At 43.4% G+C, this 27,522-nt stretch overlaps 1 protein-coding gene across 1 annotated transcript in view; it reads right to left on the bottom strand.

The window, feature by feature from the left end:
- The window catches only part of SPTBN5 (spectrin beta, non-erythrocytic 5), a 2,284,272-nt gene that overhangs the window by 828,769 nt on the left and 1,427,981 nt on the right, over nt 1-27,522 (bottom strand). Inside the window, exons 37-38 of the mRNA XM_086937224.1 lie at nt 24,724-24,828; nt 21,234-21,425 (exon numbers count right to left, since the gene is read on the bottom strand). Of these exons, the coding sequence (XP_086793350.1) occupies nt 21,234-21,425; nt 24,724-24,828 (297 nt within the window). The remainder of the gene's footprint in view (nt 1-21,233; nt 21,426-24,723; nt 24,829-27,522) is intronic.

The following is a 27,522-nucleotide window of genomic DNA, read 5'->3' as shown; positions in this document are numbered from 1 at the left end:
GTGGCAAGCCCAGCTTGACCGCCTTACCGGTTTCCAAGAGAGGGAGTTCGGAATAAGTCAGGCGACCTGTGCTGCCCGGAGAGTCACTGGTGGATAGGATAGTGTCTGCTGAGGTGGCGCCATTCAGTGCGCATGTCCAGGGGTAGCGTGGCCGACTGCTGGAGGAAAGCGAAGTAGCGCTGATTAGTGCGCAGGCCCAGGGGTAGTGTGGTCGACTGTGGTGGAGAGCGAGGAAGCGCCGATCGGCGCGCAGGCCCAGAAGCGGTGTGCCTGACTGCCGGAGAAGAGGAAGGGAGGCAGCGCCTTTCTGAGACGCTGCTCCCCCATGCCTGCTCAGTGGCACGATCGTCACTGAGCTGAGGAGACGGCGCGAGTGATCGAATCACCACTAGCTCCAGGCAGGCCTCTCCTCGGTGCCAGTTTGGGAGAGCATTTGACCCGGCCCACGAGGGAGGAGCCGCCGGGAGAGGAGTCCTGGTGACTGAGGGCTGGTTGGCTGGAGCGGCATATTACTCGACTGGCCCCCAAGTAAGGTGGAGTAAAGGGGGGGGTTGTTGAATGGCTGGGAAACAGCCGTGATACCGACAGGGAGATCTTTCCTGCCCCTATTACCTTGGATAACTGAGAGGCCGGCCCAGATTTGGGGAAGACTGAGACTGAAAGTCTACAGGGATAGGAGTGAAGAAGAATAAGTAAAACAAGGGAAAGCAACTGTGCTGAAGAGGGGAACTGAACCCCTGTGGCTGAAAAAGTTGGGGAATTGTGGTCTAATTGTGTGTTCTCTTTCAGAGGTGGAAGGGGAGGAAAAGCTGTGATTTTCCCCTATTCAAACACCTGGGTTAGCTATAAATGAGCTGATTGCAGCAGTGAACCTGGCATCTGAATCCTGGGGTTTCTCACCTGATTGTAGAAAAGTGTCACACGGTGGATACCAGGGTTTCATTCCAGGTTCCTTTGGCCTGGCTAATCCCGAGCTGTTAAGCCAGGGGGGTATTGTGAATTAATGGTTGAAACTGTTTTAATGTAAAGCCAGAAATGCAGAAGTAACTGAAGAAGGAGGGAGTGAGGAAGTTTACAGAAACAAGAAGCGTAAATGCACTGAATTCATTGTAACTGTGGTACTGAGTTAGCTTTTGAACACAAAGAAGAAGTTAACAACCAAAGAGATCATAAAGCTTTTCTACTTTTATAAAAGTAAGGTGTAGTGTCATTTTTGAGTGGATGGACGTTATGTTACTGAGGGGTGTGACGCAAACTTAACACATGTACTTTGGAGTTTAGCCTTGCTATTTAGTGCCAAGCTACCTTATGTGACTTGGGTGTACCCTAGGTCCAACATAATTGGTGTCTAGCGGTGGGACGAGAACTGTGTTTGCGTCCACTTTTTAGTAACTAAGTGTGCTCCACAGGCCTACACCTGGAGTTTTCTCCTGGCGGTCTTCCCAATTACTACTTTTGCTTTTTCTAAATTTACTCCTGGTGGTGGGTGGAGTAGCTTCAAATTGCCCCTTTTGAATCCATTCTTTCCGTGTGGTTGTCCCTACATTTCTCATAAGCAAAATGGAATTTGCTCTGGTGGAACTGGAAACTTATTCTGCAGCCCAGCTTAGAGACTTTTGCCAAAAGATGGGAGTGTTCTTTAAGCGTGGTGCCAAGAAGGGGGAACTCCAGACCAGTTTGAGGGCTTGGGTGGCAGCACATGGAGAAGGGAAGGAGGAAGAAGAGGGGCGGACCGGGACACAGTCATAGGGGTAGAGGGATTGTTCCATCCTGAGATGGCAAACCTACTTCCAGGACCTATGACCTTCTCAAGGGGGGGCAGCAGTGTCTCCGGAAGAAGCTTAACCGAAGCTGAACTAGTCGACAGGAGGGAAAAAAGACAGCTCACGTGGGAGTTGGCCAGGTTGGAGCAGGAGAGGGAGGAACAGAGGATGGGTCATGAGTTAAAACTGAGAGAGCTAGAACTCAAGGCCCTACAGTTAGGACCCTCCAATTCTCCGAATGGCGGCAGCGAAACAAAAGAACTGACCAGGGAATCCAGACCCTACTTACCTAAAGACATAGTTGCCAGCTACAGCCAAGAGGATGACATCGCCAAGTGGTTGGCTGCCTATGAGGTCTCCTTAAGAGCCCATGGGATCCAGGAAAAATACTGGGGGGGTGGTTTATACAAGTATATGCCTCCTACTGGTCGGGACACATTATTGGCCCTGGAACAGGAAGAGCAGACCCACTACTCCACCATGAAAGTGGCGCTAATTAAAAAGTTTGGGCTGACCCCAGAGAAGTATTGGCAAAAGTTCAGGGGGAGTCACAAATTAAGCACCCAAAACTGGGTGGATTTCCTGGACTATGCAAGGAAGGCATTGGAGGGCTGGATACAAGGCAGCGAGGTGAGGGACTATGAGTGGTTGTACGACCTTTTTCTCAAAGAGCACCTACTCGAGAAATGTTTTCCCGAGCTGCGTCAACACCTGGTGGACAGCAAGCTGATCAACCCCCGGAAACTTGCAGAGGAGGCGGACATCTGGGCAAGTACCCGGGTGTCATCAAAGGGGACTGGAGGGGATTCCCAAAGGGCCGGACAGGGCGGCCCTCAGAAGAAGGAGGGGGGAGATAAAAAGCGGGAGTTCTCAAAAGGTCCCCAAAACAGTTTCCAGGGAAAGGGAACAGGATTCACCCCCAAGGCTAACCCGCCCAGAAACCCTCATCCTGGCCAAAGCCAGCAGCCAAGGGTTGTCCACTGCTTTGAGTGTAGTGGTGTTGGTCATTATAAGGGAGATGTTAAGTGCCCAAAGAGACCACCCCCTCCCACCGGAGGAAAAGCCCCGGGAGTGGCTAGTGTAGCGCTCGGGGAGGAGTTGCCCTTAGATAAGGGGGGTGAGTGGGCGGGTGTCACCTTAGTGTCCCTGGGAGATCGGGAGATGGTTCCTAAGATCCAGGTGCCCCCAAATACTACCAAGTATGGGCAATGGATCACCATCAATTACCAAAGAGGGGAGGCTCTGAGAGACACAGGAGCCAGTATGACTATGGTAAGGAGTCAACTGGTGTCTCCAGAGCAGGTGATTCCTCATGTACTCCACCCCGCCGCGATGGCTGACGGCAGATTGGGCTACTATCCTGTGGCCGAGGTTCCATTTGAGTGGGAAGTGTTTGCAGGTTCACTTCGAGTTGCCGTAAGCCCTGCCGTGCCAGTCGATTGTCTGCTGGGAAATGACATGGAGCACAATGCTTGGAGAGAGGTGGAATACCGGACTCATTCGGAGATGCTGGGTACACCTGACTGGGCCTGTGTAAGCACAAGGTCAGCGACTGCCCAGAGAGGGAGTTCGCCTGGGCTGGAGCCTGGAACAATGGCCCAGCCCGCTGCCAGAAAGGGACAGACCCGAAGACAGGAGAAGCCTGCTTCGGATTCCACGCCCCATGAGACAGATCGGCCACATGCGGTGGTGAGCCAGGAGTCCGTGGAGGGGGAAGTAGTCTCCCTGGAGGACCTACCCATCCCTGCTGAGTGGCATGTGGAGGGAGGGCCTACTAGGGAGGAGTTCTGTAAGGGCCAGAATGAATGCCCTACCCTTGAGGGACTGAGGCGACAGGCCGAAGCCCAGGCAGCAGGGAACGTTGCAGGGCACTACCACATTTACTGGGAGGACGGACTCCTCTACAGTGAACCCAAGGTGCCTTTACCCGGTTCATCACGGGCCTTGGTAGTCCCTCAACGATACCGAGCCTTTCTGTTAGAATTGGCTCATGAGATTCCCTTGGCAGGACACTTAGGTCAGGACAAGACCTTTGCCCGGCTTGTCCCCCACTTTTACTGGCCTCAGATGAAAGTGGCATCTGACACCTACTGTCGGACGTGTGTATCCTGTCAAGCCAGTGGGAAAACAGGGGTGAAGCTGAAAGCTCCCCTGGAACCACTACCTGTCGTTAGCACCCCCTTTGAAAGGGTGGGCATCGACATTGTGGGGCCATTGGATCCACCAACTACAGGTGGTCACAGGTTTATCCTGGTTCTGGTGGATCACGCCACGCGGTACCCAGAGGCAATTCCACTAAGGACTGTCATTGCACCTGTTGTGGCTAGGGCCCTGATGGGGATCTTTACCCGAGTGGGTTTCCCCAAGGAAGTTGTGTCCGACAGGGGGACCAACTTCATGTCAGCATATATGCGGGCAATGTGGAACGAATGTGGAGGGACCTACCGGTTCACCACTCCATATCACCCCCAGTCAAATGGACTGGTAGAAAGGTTCAACAAGACCTTGAAAGGCATGATCAGAAGTCTACCTGAGAGCCTGCGGAGGAAATGGGACGTCCTCCTACCCTATTTGCTATTCTCCTACAGGGAAGTGCCACAGAAGGGAGTGGGCTTCAGCCCCTTTGAGCTTCTGTATGGGCACCCTGTGCGTGGACCTCTCAGCCTGGTGAAGGATGGATGGGAAAAGTCTCCCAGAAAGCCTCCCCAGGATGTGGTGAGCTACATGCTGGCCTTCCGGAGCCAAATGGCAAAGTTGTGGAAGCAAGCTTCTGACAACTTGGAGGCAAGCCAAGCAGTAATGAAAGAGTGGTATAACCACAACGCTCACCCGGTGGAGTTGGAGCCTGGCCAGAAAGTGTGGGTGATGGAGCCTGGAGAGCTAAGTGCCCTCCAGGATCGCTGGACAGGCCCCTTCGAGGTGTTAGAGAAGAAGGGTAAGGCCACATACCTGGTGGACCTTAAGACCCCTCGACAGCCCCTATGGGTGCTGCATGCTAATCGCCTCAAACCCCACCACGAGAGGCCCGAGGTCATCTTGATGATGGTGACTGATGGAGGAGAGGAAGCGGAAAGCGATCCTCTCCCGGACCTGTTTTCGTCTCAGGAAAAGGATGGGTCGGTGGAGGGAGTGATTCTCTCCCCATCCCTAACTCCTGAGCAGCGGGAGGACTGCCGCCAGATATTGGAGAAGTACTCTACGTTGTTCTCCCTTGTCCCGGGAAGGACCCACCTGTGTACCCATGATGTGGACACAGGAGACAGCCCACCAGTGAAGTCAAAGACCTACCGGCTGTCTGACAAGGTGAAGGCCAGCATCCACGGTGAGGTTACCAAGATGCTGGAGCTAGGAGTTATTGAACCTTCCAGTAGCCCCTGGTCCAGTCCGGTGGTATTGGTACCAAAACCTGCCCCACCAGGCACCACTCCAGAACTGAGGTTCTGTGTGGATTACCGGGGACTGAACTCAGTGACCAAGACTGATGCTCATCCGATCCCTAGGGCGGATGAATTGATTGACCGGCTGGGAGCTACCCAATATCTGAGTACCTTTGACCTTACTTCAGGGTACTGGCAGATCTCCCTTACAGATGGAGCAAAAGAAAGGTCAGCTTTCTCCACGTCTGAGGGACACTTCCAGTTCTGCGTGATGCCCTTTGGGCTTAAGAACGCCCCTGCCACTTTTCAGCGGCTGGTGAACCAGGTCCTCTCCGGAATGGAGGCTTTCTCTGCTGCTTACCTGGATGACATTGCTGTCTTCAGCAGTAGTTGGGAGGACCATTTGCGTCACTTGCAAGCTGTTCTCCAAGCCCTGAAACAGGCTGGCTTGACAATCAAGGCCAGCAAATGTCAGATTGGGCAGGGGTCGGTTGTGTACCTAAGCCACTTGGTGGGTAGGGGCACAGTGCAGCCCCTCCAGGCAAAGATTGAGGCCATCATGGCCTGGGAACCCCCCAAGACCCAGACCGAGGTCCGCGCTTTCCTGGGCCTCACAGGTTACTACTGTCGCTTTGTGAAGGGGTATGGCACTATTGTAGCGCCCCTCACAGGGATTGGTGTCATTACAACGCATACATTTACAACGACATACCATTACAACGGAACTTTTACAACGCAAAAACTTTTACAACGCATGTATTTACAACGCAGGTACCTTTACAACGCATACCATTACAACGTAAGTATTGGTAAATATATATTAATTTTATAATCGTAAATTAATTGAAAAAATATATAATTTAATGTAATTTAATTAAATTAAATTTCATTTAATTAATTTAATTTAAATTTAATTTTAATGTATTTTTACCCTGTACCCCTGTACCCCAAAAACCCAAAACTAACCCTGAACCCCAAAAATACCCCTTTACCCAAAAACTAAAAACTGACCCTGAACCCCAAAAATACCCCTTTACCCAAAAACTAAAAACTGACCCTGAACCCCAAAAATACCCCTTTACCCAAAAACTAAAAACTGACCCTGAACCCCAAAAATACCCCTTTACCCAAAAACTAAAAACTGACCCTGAACCCCAAAATTACCCCTTTACCCAAAAACTAAAAACTGACCCTGAACCCCAAAAATACCCCTTTACCCAAAAACTAAAAACTGACCCTGAACCCCAAAAATACCCCTTTACCCAAAAACTAAAAACTGACCCTGAACCCCAAAAATACCATTTTGCCCAAAAACTAAAAACTGACCCTGAACCCTAAAAATACCCCTTTACCCAAAAACTAAAAACTGACCCTGAACCCTAAAAATACCCCTTTACCCAAAAACTAAAAACTGACCCTGAACCCCAAAAATACCCCTTTACCCAAAAACTAAAAACTGACCCTGAACCCCAAAAATACCCCTTTACCCAAAAACGAAAAACTGACCCTGAACCCCAAAAATACCCCTTTACCCAAAAACTGAAAACTGACCCTGAACCCCAAAAATATCCCTTTACCCAAAAACTAAAAACTGACCCTGAACCCCAAAAATACCCCTTTACCCAAAAACCCAAAACTGACCCTGAACCCTAAAAATACCCCTTTACCCCAAACATATAACATTTAAAATATAATTATATACTTACCAATACTTATGGTGTAATGGTATGCGTTGTAAAGGTACCTGCGTTGTAAAAAAAATGCGTTGTAAATACATGCGTTGTAAAAGTTTTTGCGTTGTAAAAGTTCCGTTGTAATGGTATGTCGTTGTAAAAGTTGCGTTGTAAGTGATGTTTCCCCCCTCACAGAGCTCACATCCAAGAAACAACCTCGACGGGTAGTCTGGACAGAGGCTTGTCAGCAAGCCTTTGAGAAATTGAAACAGGCCATGTGTGCAGCACCGGTCCTGAGGGCCCCAGACTTCTCCAAGGAGTTCATTGTACAGACAGACGCATCAGAGCATGGCATTGGGGCAGTGTTATCGCAACTCAACGAAGAGGGTCTGGATCAGCCAGTAGTCTTCCTGTCCAGGAGACTGCTTCCCTGGGAACAGAAGTGGAGTGCAATTGAGCGGGAAGCTTTTACGGTGGTATTGGCTCTGAAGAAGCTGCGGCCATACCTGTTTGCCTCGCACTTCCTGGTTCAGACCGACCACCGACCCCTTCGTTGGCTGATGCAAATGAAGGGGGAAAATCCCAAGTTGTTGAGATGGTCCATCTCCCTACAGGGAATGGACTTCCGGGTGGAACATCGGCCTGGAGTGGACCATGCCAATGCAGACGGTCTCTCTAGGTATTTCCGCCTTAGTGATGAGGACTCCCAAGGGGTTGGGTAGCTCTCCCCACTTTCAGCTGGGGGGGACGCGTGTTAGACCTGTCTGCCCTTTGGGTAGTCCCTCCTATTTATTTATTTATTTTGTCCCCTTTTTTTTTGCCCCTCAAAACCCTTAATTTTTATGTCCACTGAATTTTTGCGGTGTTGTCCTAGGGGTTAGGTGTTCTTTGCCCTCATGGTCCTTTTTCCTGAGGCCTAGGTGACTTTCCTGACTAAAAACTAGAAGGTACCTAAAATGGTGGCCATTAACTGCCATCCTTTGAGAAAGACCCATAGGGTAGTATAGAGACCTTCCAGAATCTTCTGGACCCTGCTGGACCCTTGGTGGTCCGTCTATAAAAGGCCAGGGGCAGGGTAGCCATTTTGTGTAGTCCAGAGAGCTTGACGAGTGAGGCAGAGGCGTGGGGAGGTGGGCGCGCAAGAAGTAGTTAGTTTATCTGAAAGGTAGACAACCTCTTCGTGAGGACGTTCCCCCCTAGCCCTTGACCGAGCCCTGTCGTTGGTCTATGATATCTGAGGGAAGCGGCTTCGTAATTACTGATGGCCCCCTTGAGACCCCTTTTCCCCTGCCTTCACAGACACTGCCCGCTGACTGTGGCAAGCCCAGCTTGACCGCCTTACCGGTTTCCAAGAGAGGGAGTCAGGAATAAGTCAGGCGACCTGTGCTGCCCCGAGAGTCACTGGTGGATAGGATAGTGTCTGCCGAGGTGGCGCCATTCAGTGCGCATGTCCAGGGGTAGCGTTGTCGACTGCTGGAGGAAAGCGAAGTAGCGCTGATTAGTACGCAGGCCCAGGGGTAGTGTGGCCGACTGTGGTGGAGAGCGAGGAAGCGCCGATCGGCGCGCAGGCCCAGAAGCGGTGTGCCTGACTGCCGGAGAAGAGGACGCTCCCCTGTGCCTGCTCAGTGGCGCGATCGTCGAGGACGCTGAGGAGACGGCACGAGTGATCGAATCACCACTAGCTCCAGGCAGGCCTCTCCTCGGTGCCGGTTTGGGAGAGCATTTGACCCGGCCCACGAGGGAGGAGCTGCCGGGAGAGGAGTCCTGGTACCTGAGGGCTGGTTGGCTGGAGCGGCACATTACTCGACTGGCCCCCAAGTAAGGTGGAGTAAAGGGGGGGGTTGTTGAATGGCTGGGAAACAGCTGTGATACCGACAGGGAGATCTTTCCTGCCCCTATTACCTTGGATAACTGAGAGGCTGGCCCTGACAGATTTGGGGAAGACTGAGACTGAAAGTCTACAGGGATAGGAGTGAAGAAGAATAAGTAAAACAAGGGAAAGCAACTGTGCTGAAGAGGAGAACTGAACCCCTGTGGCTGAAAAAGTTGGGGAATTGTGGTCTAATTGTGTGTTCTCTTTCAGAGGTGGATGGGGAGGAAAAGCTGTGACTTTACCCTATTCAAACACCTGGGTTAGCTATAAATGAGCTGATTGCAGCAGTGAACCTGGCATCTGAATCCTGGGGTTTCTCACCTGATTGTAGAAAAGTGTCACACGGTGGATACCAGGGTTTCATTCCAGGTTCCTTTGGCCTGGCTAATCCCGAGCTGTTAAGCCAGGGGGTATTGTGAATTAATGGTTGAAACTGTTTTAATGTAAAGCCAGAAATGCAGAAGTAACTGAAGAAGGAGGGAGTGAGGAAGTTTACAGAAACAAGAAGCGTAAATGCACTGAATTCATTGTAACTGTGGTACTGAGTTAGCTTTTGAACACAAAGAAGAAGTTAACAACAAAAGAGATCATAAAGCTTTTCTACTTTTATAAAAAGTAAGGTGTAGTGTCATTTTTGAGTGGATGGACGTTATGTTACTGAGGGGTGTGACGCAAACTTAACACATGTACTTTGGAGTTTAGCCTTGCTATTTAGTGCCAAGTTACCTTATGTGACTTGGGTGTACCCTAGGTCCAACACTGCGACACATTCGGAGAAAAACTTCTCAAAAGACTTCAACAAAAGTAAAAAAAGGCAAGTCAAAAAGTGAATAGGTGTTGCTCTCTCCGGGTCTGCGCTGACTGGTGCAGAAAGAAAAGAACTGCCATCAGTGTACTGAGGCACTGCACACGTCACTTCTGGCACAGATGACACCGATGACGCCATGTGGAGTCAAACAACACAACCAACCGGTGCGCAGGGGTATGACTTACGAAAGAATTCTGGATCTAGTCTGACACCTAATGATAGTTCTAAGGTACGGAAGGATAAGTTACTTACCTGTAATCCTGGTTCTCTTCCAGGGGTTTTCTCATAAAAGTCATAAGCAGTGAATTATCCCCGCCCACTTGCGTGACCCCGGAGCTTATATCAATACATATATATATATATATATATATATATATATATATATATATATATATATATATATATATATATATATATATATATATATATATGTATATATATATATGTGGTCCGTCTCCTACTTGCCTCGTGGGTTCTGAATTCCACTAGGACCTGAAAGCGGTGTTTTTGGGAGTTTGCGCAGATATATATATATATATATATATATATATATATATATATATATATTACCTACTGGCGGTCGCCAGTAGGTAGTTATAGTTAGGATTATTTTGAACAGGGAAATAGCAACATTCTATTGTGAATAACTTTGGCGCCGGTTGAGGAATCTGCCTGAAAATTTCCTCAAGTTTGCCTGGCAGCGCTCCGGTCCTTCCCTTAAAGTTTGGGGGGTATTCGTCAAGCGGGGGCCGAGAAAAAAGGGGGGTCCCAAAACATGTTTTCCCCATGTTAATTTCCATTGGCGGTCGACCTCACTTTTAGCCCGAACGGCTGAATGGATTTCCACCAAACTTGGCAAAATTGTAGGGACTTTTAGCCCGATGTGCCTTTGCTATGTCTCAAGATGTGTGCTCCAGTGGATTTTGAGTAATTTAGGTTCAAAAAAATATATATATCTATAAGCGCGCTCCGGTACGCGCACCGGGGCGCGAACCAGCGAGTTCGCACGCGGAAAGCTGATTGGCTCTCGGGTGTCTGAAAAGAATGACAGAGTTTTTAAAAAATGTAGCCTTTTTTATAAATTGGAGGTAGTTCTAAAAAGAACTGTTTTTTTCTTCTTTTTGTTGTTTATATTTTTTTATGTTTTTTTGAACATTTTGTACTTTTTTTGGCTTTTATGAACAATTTTATATTTTTTTTGTTATTTTTATGGGGAGAAACAAAAAACAGGGAATTTTAAACGGCTCAACTGGAGCAAAAAGAAATCAGGAAAAAATTATTGTTTTTTGGGGCAATTGTGGTTGTCACCAGCACGGTTGATGAGCTTTATGCTTTGCTCACCATAGGTGATGGTCTTACCACAAAAAATACAACTGATTTTGTATTCCCCAAACTGGGGTTGTATGTTTGGGACCATCTCCCTTGTCTCTGGTCCAGATGGAGTGGGTTGCTTTTTTTTGGAGGTGCTGGGTGAAGATTGGGGAGGGCTTGTGGCCAGTTCTCGGACCTCTGCCGCAGCATAGTTGTTGGGATGCCTGCGCTGCATGTGGCGAATCATGGTGTTATTGCCAAATGAGTATTTTTTGTTAGGGTTCCCCCTTGAAAGTTCCATTTTACAGATTAGGCAAGTCACCTTTGGTGCATTCACCTTTTTGAGACCACTTGGAATGGAAAAATACTCACATACAATGTGCTGCTTTGGCCTATATGGGGTATTGTCTTCTGGCAGGAATGTCCTCCTCTCCTCCTCCTCCTCCTCCTCCTCTTCTTCATCTCCACCACTGTGGTGTTGTGGTGGTCTTCTTGGTGGTGGTGGTGGCTGAGATGCTCCTGCTGCTGCTGCTACTGAAGCCATTTTTTAGTCCAAAAAAGTACAGAGAGGTCTTTCAACAGGTCTTCTTCACTCAAAGTACAAAGTGAGAATGAGGAAAAAAGGTGGGGGCTTTCATCATTAGGAAAAAAAAACTGTCCTGAACCAATGAAAAGTGTTAATTTAAGGTCACATGACCAGGGCTTTCATTATTTGGAAACCAAAACTGTCCTGCACCAATAAAAAGTGTTATTTTTAGGTCACATGACCCGACGCGCTTACGCTACGCGCCCCCCGGGGCACGGCACGTAAGCGCGTCGGATGCTTACGTTGCGCGATCGTATGTGCTTGAGTGCTTCCGGGTGCGTTTACGCCGTGCGTATCACGCGGACGCGGCTACGCGATACGTCACGATGATGTTTCCGTTTGCGGCAAAAGCGCTAACGGGACGCTCACCGGTACGCGCCCTGGGGCGCGCCGCAAGACTGCGCTTTCCGGTGCGCTCACCGGGACGGGCACCGGGAGCGCTCCAGGGCAAAAAAAAAAAAACATGAACAATATACATAAAAAAAATAGTATTACATAAATATACATTATAGGATTCATTATAAAAAAAATATTACATTTCATAGCTATAGAAATTTGCTATTAAAAAACCTTTGAAATTCACTGAAAAAAAACCAAAGGTTTCACACCAGTTATAGTTAGGAATTAGCATTTAAAAAACCTATGAAATTCACTGAAAAAAACATAGGTTTCACACCAGTTATAGTTAGGAATTAGCATTTCAAAAAAACTATTAAATTCACTGAAAAAACCATAGGTTTCACACCAGTTATAGTTAGGAATTAGCATTTAAAAAACCTATTAAATTCACTGAAAAAACCATAGGTTTCACACCAGTTATAGTTAGCTGGACATTTTACTGACATAAAACCATTGAAATTCCAACGTTCCAGTTAGTGGGACTCACTATAACTTGCGCGCCTGCAATGCACTGTTGATGACGTCATATATTACATCACTCATGACATGGTCAGTGACATCACTCATGACATCACTGATGACACCATGCTTGTGACAGAGTGACAGACCTCCTTTCAGTGTAATGTAACCCTTGAAACACATATTCAAAAATAGAAACTAACATTTTCAAAAAAATGGAGATACCCATACCAGTTACAACAACCAATTCAGTAATTCCACCATCTATATACACATCCAGTCATTCAGCAACAGTTCTATATAGTCACTCATACACATACTCACTCATCATATGTAGTGATACACATATACATCCTGTTACAAACCGAATCCAAAATCCAAAAGTTACTCACACACATACTCACACATGCAAATAAACTATTGAACATCCATTTATTTGCATATACAGCTATACACACACTAGCACATTACTTCTAATGAAACTTACACATACTTACTCTCTTAAACAATCACTTATAGAAACACATACTTATTTAAACAGGAACTCTTTCAATCTCTCACTCTCACATATACTTACTTATATACATCAATAATCACATATACTAGATTAAAACATATATAGTTACTCATAAAGACACTAGTGAGGCAGGCATTCACTCACTAACACACACATATACACACTCATCCACCCATACAGTCCTGCACATATGCTGTCTTCAAAAACACATATAAACAGTGAGTCAGTCACCAACCCATGCAGCCACTTATACACAAAGTGAAACACTGATACATATATTTAATTTAAAAATTACTCGCTAATATATGTATTCACTAAGATACACTTAATAAGCCAGTTAACCAATCAATTTAAAAAAAACAACAAATCCATTTAGACACTTATTTAAACATTTATTCTTCCATCGACCTTTACATATACATAAATAAAACATATTTATTTCTCAGAAAGACACACATTCACTGGATGGTGTCATCAGTGATGTCATGAGTGATGTCACTGACCATGTCATGAGTGATGTAATATGTGACGTCATCAGCAGTGCATTGCAGGCGCGCAAGTTATAGTGAGTCCAACTAACTATAACGTGGGAATTTCAATGGTTTTATGTCAGTAAAATGTCCAGATAACTATAACTGGTGTGAAACCTATGGTTTTTTCAGTGAATTTAATAGTTTTTTTAAATGCTAATTCCTAACTATAACTGGTGTGAAACCTGTGGTTTTTTCAGTATATATATATATATATATATATATATATATATATATATTCACTGAAAAAACCATAGGTTATAGACCATATATAGTTAGGAATTCGCATTTACAAAACCTTATTTTACTCACACAAAACCATTGAAATTCCATATATAGTTAGTTGCACTAACTATATATCGCGCACCCGCAATCCACTGCTGATGATGTCACATATTACATCATTCATGACATGGTCAGTGACATCACTGATGACATCACTGATGACATCTCAAATGACATCACTGATGACATCTCAAATGACATCACTGATGACATCACTGATGACATCTCATTTGACATTACTGATCACATCACTGATGATATCATTCATGTGATAATACGATGAACCTCTTCAGACTCTAATATAACCTTAGATACAATCAGTGTAAACAGACACTCACAGACTGTCACTCATCCAAGGAGTTACTCACACACCTAGTCAGTCATGCAAAGAATCAATCACACCTCCATTTCCTCAACTATACAGTTATACAAACTTTACTTATTCAAACATATACTAACACATATTTACTCTCTTATACAATCCCTGATACAAGTTCACAATGATCCATCCAGCCACTCACACATTCACTGGCTCTTATGCACAGTTATTTATATATGTCAACTCTCACATGTACTGTGTTTTACATATGTACTTACTTTGACATGTAGCACTGAGATATCCATTCACTCACCAATACACTCATGCACACAGTCAACCGCCCATACAGCTGTTTCCACATGCACTTTTTAAACCATACATCTAGTGAATCAACTGCTCACACATCTATGCACAGAGTCATACACCTCCCAGCCACCCACACACACACTCAGTCTCCCATACAAATACTTGGGCAACCAATCAATAACCCATATAGTTACTCATATAGCTACTTATCAACACATGCAACAGTTTACAGAACAACAGACATAATGATGCACAAATTAAGACAGTTTAGTCACTAACCCATGCACTAAGTGAGACACATTTAATCACTCACTCATACAGTCAGTCATGCACCTACTAAATCCTTCATCCAGACACTTATACATCCACTCATTCTTCAATATGTAAGACATATTTTAACTTTACAGAAACATACAGTCACTGGATGTTGTCATCAGTGATGTCATCAGTGATGTCATTTGAGATGTCATCAGTGATGTCATCAGTGATGTCACTGACCATGTCATGAATGATGTAATATGTGACATCATCAGCAGTGGATTGCGGGTGCGCGATATATAGTTAGTGCAACTAACTATATATGGAATTTCAATGGTTTTGTGTGAGTAAAATAAGGTTTTGTAAATGCGAATTCCTAACTATATATGGTCTATAACCTATGGTTTTTTCAGTGAATTTTCAAGGTTTTGTAAATGCTAATTCCTAACTATATATGGTCTATAACCTATGGTTTTTTCAGTGAATTTTCAAGGTTTTGTAAATGCTAATTCCTAACTATATATGGTCTATAACCTATGGTTTTTTCAGTGAATATATATATATACATACATATATAAACATATATCATCTGTATATCTATATAAATACAAACATAAATGCATGCATACATATACTTATATGCATACAGATGCATGTTATTTACATGAAAGTTGAAAAAACACTAATAAAAGCAAAGCTAAAAAGCCACCTCATTACAAACAGAATGGCTTTAACTTAAACGAGGGCGAGATCTATTGCATTTTCAATGCTTGTTTACTTTCGTTCCATCAAGAAGGCATTCAGATGTGTCACACATTTGCCATAAATTCTGAATGTTAGCACTCTAGTTGCACATTAGATCACTGTAGTAAAGCTACTGCTCACCAGGGACGTCTGCTGCTGGTATTCAAAGTGCATGTTTCAGTCTGCATGTCAGAATTTTTTTAATGAAATAGAAGAGGATTTGAGAAGTCACTCAAAATGATCCCTAATTTTTCTTTCTGAAGCACTAATCATACTTTCTATGGCAAAATTAACCCCCTCATGTTGTTCCTTTTTAAATTGAGTGTTTTCAGACTTACCACTTCATTCCAATCAAGATGGCTTCTGGTGTGCCATACTTTTGTCATAAGTAAGACTGTTAGCGCTCTAGTTGTTCTTTAGAACACTCTGGGACATTCTGTCATTGGGCTATACTTGGGGTACATCTGGGTGATATTTGGGCTACATTTAGGCTCTTTTGTCTCTGGTGGCCATCTTGGGAGACTGTATGTCAGAATTTTTTAATGAAATTGAAGAGGGTTTGAGAAGTCACTCAAAATGTGCCCTAATTTTTCTTTCTGCAGCACTAATCACAATTCATATGGCAAAATATACCCCCTCATTTTGTTCCTTTTTAAATTAAATGTTTTAAGAGTTACCACTTTATTCCAATCAAGATGGCTTCAGGTGTGCCATACCTTTGTAATAAGTAGGACTGTTAGCGCTCTAGTTGTTCTTTAGAACACTCTGGGACATTCTGTCATTGGGCTATACTTGGGCTACATCTGGGTGATATTTGGGCTACATTTGGGCTCTTTTGTCTCTGGTGGCCATTTTGGGAGACTGCATGTCAGAATTTTTTAATGAAATAGAAGAGGATTTGAAAAGTCACTCAAAATGTGCCCTAATTTTTCTTTCTGCAGCACTAATAATACCTTCTATTGCATAATATACCCCCTCATTTTGTTCCTTTTTAAATTAAATGTTTTAAGAGTTACCACTTTATTCCCATCACGATGGCTCCAGGTGTGCTATACCTTTGTAATAAGTAGGACTGTTAGCGCTCTAGTTGTTCTTTAGAACACTCTGGGACATTCTGTCATTGGGCTATACTTGGGCTACATCTGGGTGATATTTGGGCTACATTTGGGCTCTTTTGTCTCTGGTGGCCATTTTGGGAGACTGCATGTCAGAATGTTTTAATGAAATAGAAAAGGATTTGAGAAGTCACTCAAAATGTGCCCTAATTTTTCATTCTGCAGCACTAATCATACTTTCTATGGCAAAATATACCCCCTCATGTTGTTTCTTTTTAAATTAAATGTTTTAAGAGTACCCTCTTTATTCCAATCAAGATGGCTTCAGGTGTGCCATACCTTTGTAATAAGTAGGACTGTTATCGCTCTAGTTGTTCTTTAGAACACTCTGGGACATTCTGTCATTGGGCTATACTTGGGCTACATCTGGGTGATATTTGGGCTACATTTGGGCTCTTTTGTCTCTGGTGGCCATTTTGGGAGACTGCATGTCAGAATGTTTTAATGAAATAGAAAAGGATTTGAGAAGTCACTCAAAATGTGCCCTAATTTTTCATTCTGCAGCACTAATCATACTTTCTATGGCAAAATATACCCCCTCATGTTGTTTCTTTTTAAATTAAATGTTTTAAGAGTTACCACTTTATTCCAATTAAGATGGCTTCAGGTGTGCCATACCTTTGTAATAAGTAGGACTGTTAGCGCTCTAGTTGTTCTTTAGAACACTCTAGGAGGCTGCAGTAGAACACAAAGGAATCAACTGACAGTCTCTTTCCTTGTTGGATGTACATGTTTTACTGAGAATGTCAGACTTCATTTTCACATGACTGAGAAAGATAATGTGAATTTACAGAAAATATGCTTTCAGTTTAGCTTATAGATCCCCTTCCAAACCACTGTGGGAAAATCATGAGATATTAGTTTTCTTTCAAACAATATTCATGATATCACAGCAGAAGGTTTTTTCACATGGTAAAATCACCTTAGAACCCACCACAATTCCTAAAACGAGTATGGTACCATCAACAAATGATTTATAATGTAACTAAAGTCCTAAAACCCTCTATTAACTACAATGCTTTTTAATGAGGTGCTATCATGTATATTGGTCCCAAGATGGCTGCCAACACTTCTTGGATGAAGTGCTGACAGCCAATCAGATCAGATGTGTGGTTAGGCTCCGCCCAGATATATATCTTTTTTTGAACCTAAATTACTCAAAATCCACTGGAGCACATATATTGAGACCTAGCAAAGGCACATCGGGCTAACAGTCCCTACAATTTTGCCAAGTTTCGTGCAAATCCATGCAGCCGTTCGAGCTAAAAGTGAGGCCAACCGCCCTATGGAAATTAACATGGGAAAAACGCGTTTTGGGACCCCCCTTTTTTCTCGGCCCCCCCTTGATGAAACCCCCCCACATTGTCAGGGGCTGCTCAGAAACAAAATGTTCCATTTTCCTGAAAATTTCAGCCAATTCCGTCCACAAACGCCAAAGTTATTAGACATAGAATTTTCAAAAATCCCATAGAGAAAAAATCCTAACTATATATACCTACTGGCGACCGCCAGTAGGTAATATATATATATATATATATATATATATATATATATATATATATATATATATATATATATATATATATATATATATACACATACATATATATATATACATACATATATATATATATATATACATAAACATATATGTACATACATATACTGGTGTATGTCCAGAAATTTAAGTTTATGAACTTTCAATCCCATACACCCAAATATGTATGAAAACCTACATATATGTAACTATGCCGCCCAAGCAAGAATGCTAACTAAAAAAGGGACAAACAGCCAGAAAACAATTCAGAAATACTTGTAGTAATAAAAAACGTAAGACTACTTGTAATAGAGACCATACACCCAAATGGCTTCATACAAGAATCTTTTATTTTCCAGAACAAGGAAAAAAAACAAGTACTTGCAGGCAGTTTGGCCCATAGGCTGCAGAGGATTAACTGTCCTAAGACAGAAACGACAACTGGCACCTTGCATTTAAGATTCACAAGAACCTAGGCACTTTGCCTTTAAGAACCTCAGAGAGCCCACTGCTCCCAGCATGCACCACAGGTGATAGTTAGGTCAGTTCTTTTTTCCGGGTCCTTCTGAGAGGAACCTGGAGCTTGAGATCAACAGTTTTTTTTTACTTTTTAATCAGAATTTGCTGTTTCACAGTTTTCCTGTGCTGGTAGCAGTTTTATCTTGGATTTCTGACAGAAATGTTTCATCTTTTTCTGTCAAAATACTAGCTCTCTTCAGAAAACAAATGTCCATCCTGTGGAAAGAAGATGGCTATTTCGGATCCACACTCTGTGTGTATCGCCTGTCTTCCTTCTACCCATTAAGTAGACTCATGTTATCACTGTAAAAAAAATTCCTCGAGAACTCTCAGGGATAGAGAGAGGATTCATCTGCAAGCGGTGGTTGAGAGAGGAACGTCCCGTCTGGAAAGTGACCTTGGGAGTCAAGAGCCCTCCTCTCATCAAGATCATTGACACCAACACCAGACTGCCTCTTCAATATCTAGAAAAAGGCAGATTCCAGATTGTTCACCGTCGACGTCGTTGCCACCATCAAAGAAAAGGCCTGCACAGTCTCCAACGTCGAGACAGCGTGAGTCTCTGTCGTCGAGAAAGGCCTCGACGTCGAGGCGTCCTACTTTGGGCTCAAGGTATGACTAGGATGTGGGTCTATCGACGCCGAAGCACACACTGACGTCTAGACACCCATCGACATAGAGACACTCTTCGTCGCCTCATCGTAGGTCGACGTCGAGAAGTTTGCTGATGTCCAGGAGACCTGAAGAACAGTCGACGTCAAGAGCAGTGCAACACTCGACGTCAAGATCACCACGACGTCGAACGTGGTCAACGTTGAAGTCATCACGACGTCATGGCCGGTCGCCTACGAGATCCCCTTTGGCAAGGGTGGGCTCGCCATCGAGACCAGCGAGGTCCTTGGTATTGAGTGGCCCCTTATGATTTGCTACTGAGCTAAACTAATGGTGGGTCCGCTGATGGGAAGGGTGCCTTTGAATGCAAGATGAACACAAAGCTGAACCGCCAGAGGTAAAGTCTGAGTACTTTGAATTTTGGGGTGACCGGATCTTTACGGCATGGAGTTCTGCTTCCAAAGTTTCAACTCAGAAAAGTGACCTCCTTGTTATAGGCACTAAACGAAAAACAATAAAATAATCTCTGACCACAACACATTTAAACTTAAGACTTATTGGCTATGTATATCATTATTTTCTATATATATGAAGCTTACCCACTCTAGTAGTAGCATGCTCCATCATTGGATCCACCCGAGCCCCTAAAAGCCAGGGTGGGCTCAACCGTGTTTCAAGGTGTAAAGAAGGAACATCCAAGGATAGTATCCAAGTGTAAGTTTGTAAGTTTATTGGAGGCAAGCAGGCACAACTTCTCCTGTCCAGCTTCATACAATAACTGACTGCACTCTCTACATTCTAGATCCTAGCTGTAGTGCATCTTCTATCACCATGGTACCAAGGAGATGCAAGGTACTAAGAGGATGCACCACACCCAAGACACCACACAAGGAGCACTTAATTATATCCTACCGGATCCTACAGTGTCGTTAAGCCCAGGAGGCTAACGACATGCTCCGCCACTTCATTGTACATATCCCCCAATGTGTTTTGCTTCGACTGTGGTTCTTAGATTGGGATAGTTTTTAATAACTGGAAACAATAACAATTTGACTTACTGTCATCTAAGAAAATGATCACTTTCTGCGCGCATTATTTTATTGCACCCCTTCACCTTTTTTGCAGTTCGCCATGTTTACTTTTACTGAAATATCTCCATACATCCTTTCCCAGTATACATGATTTTATGTCATGTACAATCTCCTTAACAATGGTTTATGCAAGGAGCTGTAGAAGGTTCACTGGGAGAAAACAAGAAATAAGCTTGCATTATGAAGGCTGGGAACGGAAGCAGATTTTAAATGTAAATGTAGCCACTATCTGTTTTTGTCTTGGATGCAATATCAAGACTGCTTCATTCTGCTTTTCAGTCTATTGCGACCAGAATGTTACCAGGAATGGGGTCCTTCTGTGCAAGTCTTTGGGGTCTTTGGAGAGGAGACCAGGAGCTGCAAAAGCTTTTCTTCTTTACAGCAAACACTACTTGTTCCTGCTCACTTCCATATCTTGCGCATTTCAATTTGAAACCCCTTACCCAAACTTTTTTTTAAAAACACAATGAACTATAACCACTTCCCTGCACTGAAACAGTCTGTTGTTCATAGAAATGGCAAATGGACGAAAACATCTAATTAAGAAATGAAGGGTCAAATCCCGTGTTACGTGAAATGGACAGAGCAGAAGACTGCCACAGCACCTACTATTTGGCACTGTTTTCCTCTATCCCAAGCTGGTGCACTGTACTTTACCATTCGCCAGCGCACATACTTGCACCATGATCCAAAGGTGGGTGTGTGATGTCAAGCAAAGGTCTTAGTGCTAGAAGGGGACTATTCCATTGTAAAGTACTATGCTTTGATATAACTTAACACGTTTAAAACGTGGGTGATGTACAGTACAGCACTCATGCCACGCTAAAAATATTTAGAGACAAGGAAACTTTTTTCTAACTTTATGCCTCCCTCGAGGTGGCGTACATTTTTTGGCGCAAATCTTTGTTAACCATTTTTAGTAGATTGGGATTTCTGTCAAAGCCCGTGACTGGTTGCATGTGACTGTCAATGTACGAACAATATATTGCCTCCTTGACAAAAAGTAGTACAAAGACCTCGCTTCTGTTACTTTGAGCTACTTTCCAGCTCAAAAAATGTTGTACCAAAATCAACACTTCGCATCAGTTTGTATCACATTTGGAATAGAAATACAGCAACAAGATCACAGACTGTCCTACTTTTCTGATTACCTCTGCCACATTCTGGTTAAAGAGCGCCAGAAGCCGGGAGACGTCCAGCTCCTTCCGCCGGGTGCATGAGAGCTCTTTGATCCGCGTCCTCCTCTCCAAAAGAGAATTCAGCTTCTGCTTGATCTGCATGTTTTCTCGGTTCCTGTCTTCTTTGCTCTGCAAACTCGCTGCCTGGTCTTGTAGGGACACCATCTGGAAATATCAGAACAGCATGGTGAGAACTGTGCCCCAAGCAGGATCTCTGAATAATGTTCATAATTCAGCATCAGTACAGTTCTTGTGAGGGACTGACTTAAAGAACTTTGCTGGTTGGAAATCACTGTGCTGTCATAAACACCCTAGTGCTGTCATGGATACCCTCTGTTGTCATGGACACTACTGCAGTGCCATCGACTATTCTAATCTATTTCTCAAACGGGAGAGAGTCGGCCTCGCATGACAGCCAACATGTATCACTATCCATGCAAGAGGCATCATTAGCTAGGTATTTGGCCATATGGAGTGGTCAGGCTGAGCCCCACTTTTCCAGTAGAGGGTGGAGGTTGAACATATGAAAAGCATCTAAACCCTGGTTTTTGAACTCTTGAATGTGGTTTTATGCACCACTTCTGCCCCAGTGGATGGTGCTGATTCCACTGCTTTGTAGTGATTGGAGGACTCTAAAACTAGGCTTCTCTGTTTGTGCCAGTACAATATCCTTTTTTTGGCAGTATCTCTTCCACGTTAGTCTAAGTATTTATGTTCATTCAAATGAAATACTTACAGTCAATTTTCGTACTTGTTTATTATATATTAGTATTGAAAAGAATAAAACATATTATCTAAATACACGCAAATTTACGCAGGCTTCCCAGACAAGGCCAGAGCTTGCAGGGAACTGGAAGACAACCACATACAGATACAGGAGGATAAATGTCTCTCAGCATTCATAGTACCACCTAAGGAAACCATATGCTGTATAGCAAACAGTATTAAATCTGGATCACCGAGCGATCCAGCAACCCCCCAAATTCTCCACGGCAGTATCACCACCCTGGAGCCCTATATCAGTCACCTCCTGGCTCTCTCTTTTAGTACAGGACAAGTCCCCAGCACATGGAAAAAAGCGACAGTCCTTCCTCTGAGGAAAAAACCCAATATCAGTATTGAAAAATTGGACAACCTCAGACCCATCTCCCTGCTTCCCTACTTTGCAAAAATTGCTGAGAAAGCTGTGAATAAACAGCTCTCAGCATTTGCTGAAACTAATCGACTTCTCCATCCCTCACAGTCCGGATTTCGAGCCCTTCACTCGACCGAGTCGGCCCTGCTGTCTTCAACAGAAGCCCTACAAAGATATGCTGATAAGGGCCAGACGGCGGCACTAATTCTCCTCGATCTCAGCGCCGCTTTCGACACTGTAGCTCACCACACATTGCTGCAGTGTCTGAAAAAGGGAGGAGTAAGAGGAAAAGCCTGGGAATGGATGCAATCATTCCTAACAGATCGAACCTTCCAGGTCTCCCACGGCCAGTTCAAGTCCAAGGAAATAAAACTCAATCAGGGAGTGCCTCAGGGCTCCAGCCTCAGCCCCACTCTCTTTAATCTGTATGTGGCCCCAGTAGGAGGAATTACAGACACGTTTGGGGTTGAGATAGTATCGTATGCGGACAATACGCAATTGACTGTAACCCTAACGCAACCAGAGAAGCAAAGCGCCACCAATTTTGCGTCTTGTATGCAGAAGATGGCACTATGGATGGCAGACAACTGCCTCCGCCTGAATGGTAATAAGACGGAGGTACTGATCATAGGCAAATGTCCATCAGTATGGACTTCAGCATGGTGGCCGGACGTACTGGGTGAACTGCCCACACCAAGCCATATAGTAAAGAACCTAGGGGTCTGGCTAGACAAAAACCTTACGCTCGACCACCAGACCAAACAAGTGGCAGGAACCTGTTTTGGGATATTACGGGTCCTTAGGAAAACGCTTGACCTTATGCCCGTACCGGTACGCCAGACCATAGTCCATAGTCTGATAACATCTAGACTAGACTACGGGAATGTTCTGTATTTAGGAGCCAACGAAAAAAGTCTCTCCAGACTTCAACGAATACAAAACGCAGCGGCCCATCTGATCCTACAACTGCCCAGAAGAGCTTCATCAAAAATAGCTCAGAAACCCTCCACTGGCTCCCAATTAGGGAACGGGTGACTTTCAAATCCCTATGTATAGGACATCGCATTTTGCATGACAAAGGTCCAAGATACCTACAGGGGCTTCTGAAATGGTACGAACCCACCCGCCAACTGAGATCGTGTGGCACAGGGCAGGTACATGTCCCGAGGGCCAAGACTGCCAGAATGGGTGGTAAATCCTTCAGAGTCATGACGGACAAGAAATGGAACCAGCTGCCAGTGGAACTGCGCACGGAACCATCGGAGACTAAATTCAGGAAAGACCTGAAAACAACGCTATTCCCCAACAACTAATATCGTAAGAAGTGACAGCAATGAACAACTACTATGAGCATTTACAGCGCGGGGACACACTTGCTAGTGTAACCAGGCGCTTTACAAAATACTAATAAATAAATCTTTAGACTTCAAAGTCATAACTAAACATTATTCAATGTATGACGACTCTTAAAACACCCATCCTTATTTTTGCTGTTGACAAATATTTTCTTGTTGTCCTGCAATTCCTCCTTGACGAGGCTGATCACTTCCTCTCGATTTCACTGATACCCACATGTCAGTATGCCTGTAATGTGAGCCTTTCAGTGCCTGCAGATTTATTATAATACATGTCAAAGGTGTTCGTCATATGACAGACCCTGGTATTCATATAGACACACATCTCGACAAAACGCAATAACTGTGAATCTGGCATTCATTGTGAAAGCAGGTTGAACCTTGATGCTGCGCCTCTTTAACTGTTTCTCCAGGGCTGACTGGTCACGCGGCACAAACACCTTGTCAAACACAGGGCTCAAGTGGCTGGCCTGAAATCTACATGGGGACTGAGAGAGTCAAACATAATGATCTCATGCTGAGACGAAAGTGAGAATTGCAAAATATAGTCTTTTCCTGAGAAACTAGCTCCCGCATGCATTGCTCTATACAGAGCCTACCTTGGAAAATTTCTCAGTGTGCAACATAAAAATTGACTGCTCTTCCGAGGTGACCCTGCCTTCTAGGACACGCGACAAGATGAAGGAACTAAAGAGTACAGACTAAATGCACCAGGCCATTTTATTGAAATAGCAATTTAACTATAAACACCCTCAAAGTTAAATTGCATAAACTCTATGTCATCTTCTCTGTCTGATGCCCTTTGCATGCAATTGGGCATTAAGTGTGCTTTAAATCCAAACATCCGACCATACAAGCAATAGTCAAGTCAGCAATTAGAGGTCTTCTAGCCAGACAGGGGATCCTACAACTAAGAATCAATGCCCAGGTATTCCACAACCTGACACAATGTTCCCAGACTTGGCTTCCATACCTTCTCATCCTGTGATCCCAGCAATTTCTCAAAGGCTTCATGCTTCTTGATCGACCGCTCCACTTCATCCACAGAATTAGCAAGGTCGGTGGATTTCAGAGAAATCTGAAAAAAGAACCCTGATTTTCACATCTGCACATCGCATTGCTGTTTCCACAGTGCTACCAATATATCCTTGTATTCCAATACATTTTGCAGACTTACTTTTACATAACATTTTTAAATACTGGGCAGAAAAACAATCATTTACCGTATATAGTCCCTCTGAGTTGGCGCTAGCAACAATACTTCTGGTATCAGAACCAACAACATTATCCCCCTGTCCTAACCTTGTTACTTTGTTATGCAGTCCACACATTACTAGGGCTTATCTTACCTTTAAGAAAAAGTTCTTCCAGGAAACTTTTCTGTCCAGCTTTATGCTAAGAGATTTGGTCAAGTATGAGGTCTTTCCCCAGAGGAGCATGGTGCAGGCATGGTTGGACTGGCCAGCCGGGCAAGCGGGCAATCCCCTGGGAGGCTTGAGCCCCTGGAGGCCGGTTTGGACACTTGGAGGCCGGTTTCGGCCTCCAGAATTGGTGGTGCACGTTACACAATCCCAGCAGCAACTTTAAAAAGTTGCTCTGGTTTTAAAACACATTAGCACATCTGCGCATGGGGGCTGAAGTTAAAATTTTTGCCAGGACTGTTTTGAGTTCCCAGTACGGCGGATCACTGAAATAATATCGACTGCCAAAATATCGACTTGCCAAAATATCGTGGACAAAATATCGACAGTCAAAATATCGAGTTTGTATCTACAAACAGGTAAGTACAAAAATATCGAGTACAAAATATCGTTAACAAAAATATAGATGTAAAAAATATCGACTTTATTAAAAACAGTGTTAAATTAAATTAATATTAAATTTTAATTACTAAAATATACTTAAAACGACTTAAATTAAATTATAATAATAAAATAATAAATGAAAATAATAAAAATAATTTTTTAACATCTTATTTGTTGACCCTGAACCCTAAAAATACCCCTTTACCCAAAAACCCAAAACTGACCCTGAACCCTAAAAATACCCCTTTACCCAAAAACCCAAAACTGACCCTGAACCCTAAAAATACCCCTTTACCCATGACCTGAAAACTGACCCTGAACCCTAAAAATACCCCTTTACCCATGACCTGAAAACTGACCCTGAACCCTAAAAATACCCCTTTACCCATGACCTGAAAACTGACCCTGAACCCTAAAAATACCCCTTTACCCATGACCTGAAAACTGACCCTAAACCCTAAAAATACCCCTTTACCCATGACCTGAAAACTGACCCTGAACCCTAAAAATACCCCTTTACCCATGACCTGAAAACTGACCCTGAACCCTAAAAATACCCCTTTACCCATGAACTGAAAACTGACCCTGAACCCTAAAAATACCCCTTTACCCATGACCTGAAAACTGACCCTGAACCCTAAAAATACCCCTTTAGCCATGAACTGAAAACTGACCCTGAACCCTAAAAATACCCCTTTACCCATGACCTGAAAACTGACCCTGAACCCTAAAAATACCCCTTTAGCCATGAACTGAAAACTGACCCTGAACCCTAAAAATACCCCTTTACCCATGACCTGAAAACTGACCCTGAACCCTAAAAATGCTCCTTTACCCAAAATGTATCAATATTATTTAATTACCAATTAATTATTAATTAACAATAACAATAAAGTAAATATATAAGAACATTAGGTGTAATTATTTTAATAATTAATATTATTTTATCAAAATTAATTACTTAAAAATAACACAAAATTATATATATAAAAAATTTACTCTAATTAATGTAATTAACTAATTACAATTAATTAATTAACAATTATTTACTAATACAAAATATATTCAAAATTATATTAATTAATTAACTAATTAATATTAATTAATTATCGATTAATTATTAATTAAAAATAATAACAAACATATATTAATTAATTAATTATTATTAAATTACTTCCCACCCTATTCCCCTATAAACCCACAACCCGCTACAGAATTACATTACGCAATTATTATCAAAACAAAATTCATGTAATAAAATATTTAATAACATTAATACACACTATTCACACATATTATTACATAAAAATACACTATAAAATATTATATATTATTAAAAAATCGATATTTTTGCTATCTATATTTTATACAGTCGATATTACTTCACTTACCTGAAAAACGATATTTTTGTAGTCGATATTATGTCCAGTCGATATTTTGTCCAGTCTATATTTTAAACTCGATATTATGTCCAGTCGATATTTTGGAGTCGATATTTTGTCTCTATACCCAGTACGGCCTGTGTAGGCAGCGTCCTGTGCTACGGAAAATTTAAAGCTGCACTAGCTGTAGATGAACCACCAAATGTTAATGTTTCTGCCTCTAAGCAGGACTTTTTCCTCCGAAGACACACCTAGCTGAATGGCGGGAGAACTTTGTTGTAAAAATGTCTGTTGTACCAGGTCACCCATGGCAAGAAGGCATGAGAGAACTGATATTACAAATGTGGGAAATGCAAATGCAGTCTTAATGCGTGGGGGTCTTTTCAGTGCCCACATGAAAAATTTACCAGGTTTGCTGGGTGTTTTCTTAGGTATGTTACAGACATTTCCAGTTTTTTTCTGTACAAAACTGCAAAGTGTTTTTTACATAGGGATTTTGCATCAGACAAATAGGGCTGAACATGGTGGCAAATCGGCCACCTTACATTAGGGGGACAGTCTAGCACACATGATGGTTTTGCACAG

This window comes from Lissotriton vulgaris, chromosome 9 (assembly GCF_964263255.1).
Source record: "Lissotriton vulgaris chromosome 9, aLisVul1.2, whole genome shotgun sequence".
NCBI lineage: Eukaryota > Metazoa > Chordata > Amphibia > Caudata > Salamandridae > Lissotriton > Lissotriton vulgaris.
Note: the sequence above shows the minus strand (reverse complement) of the source record. Positions and strands in the feature narration are given on the sequence as shown.